Here is a 3,422-nt window from a genome sequence, read left to right on the forward strand (position 1 = left end):
TTTTGTCAAAGCGATGTCCTGATAATAATTCTTAGTCTTGTACAGTTTGAGCTCAGCTGACCCGGACCAAAGCATAATGACCAGATTTTCAATTAATTAGCTTTTTGTGGCATAAAATCATTACTGGACAGTAGAAAAATTCTTTTAGAGCTGCCCTCTCTTAGTCGTTTAGACTTATCGGTTGTTTTGGTCTTAGTAGACTAAAACATTTTTAGCCGCATAGTCATTTCTTATGCTTTTTTAATACTGAATGACTTATTTACGAAACACTTCTTTGGTAAACCCAAGATTTAAAGTGGTGCTTTTGCCTGATTCTTTGTGGAGAAACTCAGTTTACAGATTTGTTGACAAAATCAACTAATCTATTAGATGACAAAATCATATCGTGGCAGTTGACTAAAATTTTATTTTATTGATCACTGCCCTACAATCTTTTTTTCTCTTGTGTCTGCATCAGGCTTCGTTTGAAGAAGGAATTTGATGATTTCAAGAAGCACCCAGAATACAATAACTTTGTGCGTGAGGAGTGTATTTCATCATCATCATCATCAGACGACGATGATGATGAAGATGAAGAGAGGGGTTTTGGAAAGGATGTGTGTTCACTCTCAGATCATTATAGAAGATCAGAAGAGGAGGACCTTGAACATATGGTTCCTAGAGGTCTTTGGAGAGGAGGTAAAGTAGTTAAATTAGAATCTTAACACTTGAATTTTAGTTGCTGTAATGAAGTGATAAAAAAAGTTCCTAAAGGCTGCATTGACACAGTTTGAGCTTATTTAACTGTCCTAGATGGATTTAAATAAATGTGACTGTTGACCCTGTATAGATAATTGATCAGTGCATCCCTAACAGCCAATTCTATTATGTTCTTAGCTAGCACCAGGGACTGTGTGGCTGAGTCTGCAGGAGAAAGAATGGTGACCTACGTACCTCCCAACCACCTAAAACACTCTCTGGCCAGCACAGAGAAGCACGTCAGTCTGCTGCCAAGGAGTCAAACTGGTAGCAGTAGCAATACTTTGACCTCTGACTCTGGGCCACAGTCCAGATCTGAACTGAGACCATCAAATCAATCCAGGGATTCAAACTCAGCATGGGGAGCAAGGGTGCCACCCCAGGCTTCACTATCACCCAAAACCCCCATCCTCTATCCCACCACTGGACTACCTAAGGGCTACACGCCCATCCCCACCCTGCTGGCTAAGAGTGTGGGAAACAAAGTGACCTTAATGAAATGGCCTGCTGATTTTACAGAGATCAACAATGTAGATAGACACAACAAAGGTTCTTTGGTCTCCCTGCCTACCTCTGCAGTGACTACCACAAAACTTTCAAAAGCACAACGTTCTCCATCCAGGTCCCAGCAGAACTCCCAACAAATGCAGGCACAAGGACTACAACAGACAGAAGTACTAAGACAGCCAGGAATGGCTACAGTCATTGCATCTCTTCCTAAATCACCACAAGCCAAACCAACCCAGACTGTACCAACAAAACCTGTCCAAGTGGTGTACAAAGTACCTGAGAGGCTGGGTCACCTTGTAAGGAAAGACAGCAGCAGCCCGGTCAAGATTCATCCTGTCGTGGACCAGAACACAGGGGAGAAGATCATGCAGCAATTGGTGATCCTGCCGTCTAACCTTCTCATTCACAAAACTGATGAAAATGTGTCTTCTTTACATAAACAATCCAAGGGTATTCAGGTCCCAGTTTCTAATGTGGCCAGCCCCTTCTGTATGTCCACCAATGTGCCTGGGTACACTATTCCCGAAAACAGAATCCCTATTCAGCATGTGGCTCCCCTAAAAGATCCCAGGACAGTGAGAACATCTTCTCCTTCTGTTTCCTCTCATCTGAAAAAGGGTGCCCTAAACACTGCAGGGCTAAAAGGCGTACAAGTCTGCTGTTCCCAAGTTAGCACACCACAAGATATCCCGCCAAACCCCTCACCCATCACAACTCCCTGTAGTGCAATTTCTACTGAGCCTCATGAATCTACAGACCCTAAACAGGAGCTTAAGACTGTGTGTATCCGTGACTCACAGTCAATCCTGGTAACAACTAGAGGAGGAAACACGGGCATCGTCAAAGTCCAGACATCCTCAGACCAGAATGCGCTTGGTTCTGTGCCCACCAGTCCAGTCATCACCATCTCACCTCAGTTTAAAGCCTTCCTTGTATCCAAGACATCACAGACTCTCTCTCCTTCTGCTCCCGCTCAGACTTCCCCTTGCACCATCCCAGCAGTGACAAGTATCTCATTGGCCCAACATCAGAAGCAGGTTCCTTCCGTATTAAAGCCCCCTTCCACTTTCACAACTCCCATGTTCACTGCAGTCACTGGTAGCATTCCTGTTACAGGTTCAGGAAGCCAAAATGCATGCACTACCGTTGCTGTTAGTCAAGGCTCCAACACCTCAGCTGGTTCTACTGTTGGAACAAAGATTGGCCAGCTAGCACAGACACCTACTGCTGGTTCTCATTTCCAAGCTTCATCAGTAAAAAGCGCTGTTGTTGTCCCATCACTAAGTAGTTGTGGTGGTGTGAAACGGGCCAGTACAGATGAGAGATCCCAAGTCACTAAATTCATCCTAGTTTCTCCCTCTTCTTCCTTTGCCTCAAATGTATCCCTTTCAAAAGGTACACCCTCTTACACAAAATCACTTACTAGGTCAAGAGTCATGTTCATCAGTCAGCCCACAGCAACATCATCCACCACCTCTATGGGAAGCATTCCAAAGCAGGCAATAACAACAGGGGCTAGTGGACAGCTGCTGACCACTTCGTTATCAAGTCAGACTCCAAAGATGGGATTAAGTACAGGCCAACCTGTTGTCAACTCGGAAGCATTGTCCAAGATCAAGAACATCACTCTGCCCTCAGGTGGGTTTGTTTAATCTCATGTCTGCTGCATGGCCGCAGGAACTAGGGGTGCTTAGGGTGCTGCAGCACCCCCTTAGTAAAGGTAGACAGACTACAACCATATTTAAAAATTACATTTATTTTAATGAATTGATTTATTGATATTAACCTACTCCCTTTCATTACAGTTACATGTAATTTGATTTTACAATTTGGTTGGGAAGAGATAAAAAATATAATTTGATCAGAATGAATCTGCCAATTTTGCCAAGAGCGAGGCCCGCTGCGCACCTCTGACATTCATTCATGAGTGATGATAGTTATGGAAACATTCCCGGCGGGTCAACAGTACAGAAGTTAGCTTGCCTATAACACAAAAGCGCATTTTGGGTTTCTTCATAAATCAATCACAGGCTAAAAAACCTAATAGGTCTGAGTCAGAAAACAGCAACTGTAACTGAAAGAAGTAGCAGCAGCACCTCTACACCTGTCACTCCCACAGCAACCCTGCTAGCAACAGATGACGAGGCAGCTAACTTTTGATTTAATTTAATTCA

General features: G+C 43.8%; 1 protein-coding gene across 2 annotated transcripts in view; it reads left to right on the forward strand.

Annotated features, from left to right (window-relative positions):
- The window catches only part of brd10 (bromodomain containing 10), an 11,814-nt gene that overhangs the window by 5,408 nt on the left and 2,984 nt on the right, over positions 1-3,422 (forward strand). For both annotated transcript variants that reach the window (XM_032540162.1, XM_032540161.1), the window contains exons 8-9: positions 458-678; positions 877-2,886. In XM_032540162.1, the coding sequence (XP_032396053.1) occupies positions 458-678; positions 877-2,886 (2,231 nt within the window). The remainder of the gene's footprint in view (positions 1-457; positions 679-876; positions 2,887-3,422) is intronic.

Source organism: Etheostoma spectabile, chromosome 16 (genome assembly GCF_008692095.1).
Source record: "Etheostoma spectabile isolate EspeVRDwgs_2016 chromosome 16, UIUC_Espe_1.0, whole genome shotgun sequence".
Classification (NCBI taxonomy): Eukaryota; Metazoa; Chordata; class Actinopteri; order Perciformes; family Percidae; genus Etheostoma; species Etheostoma spectabile.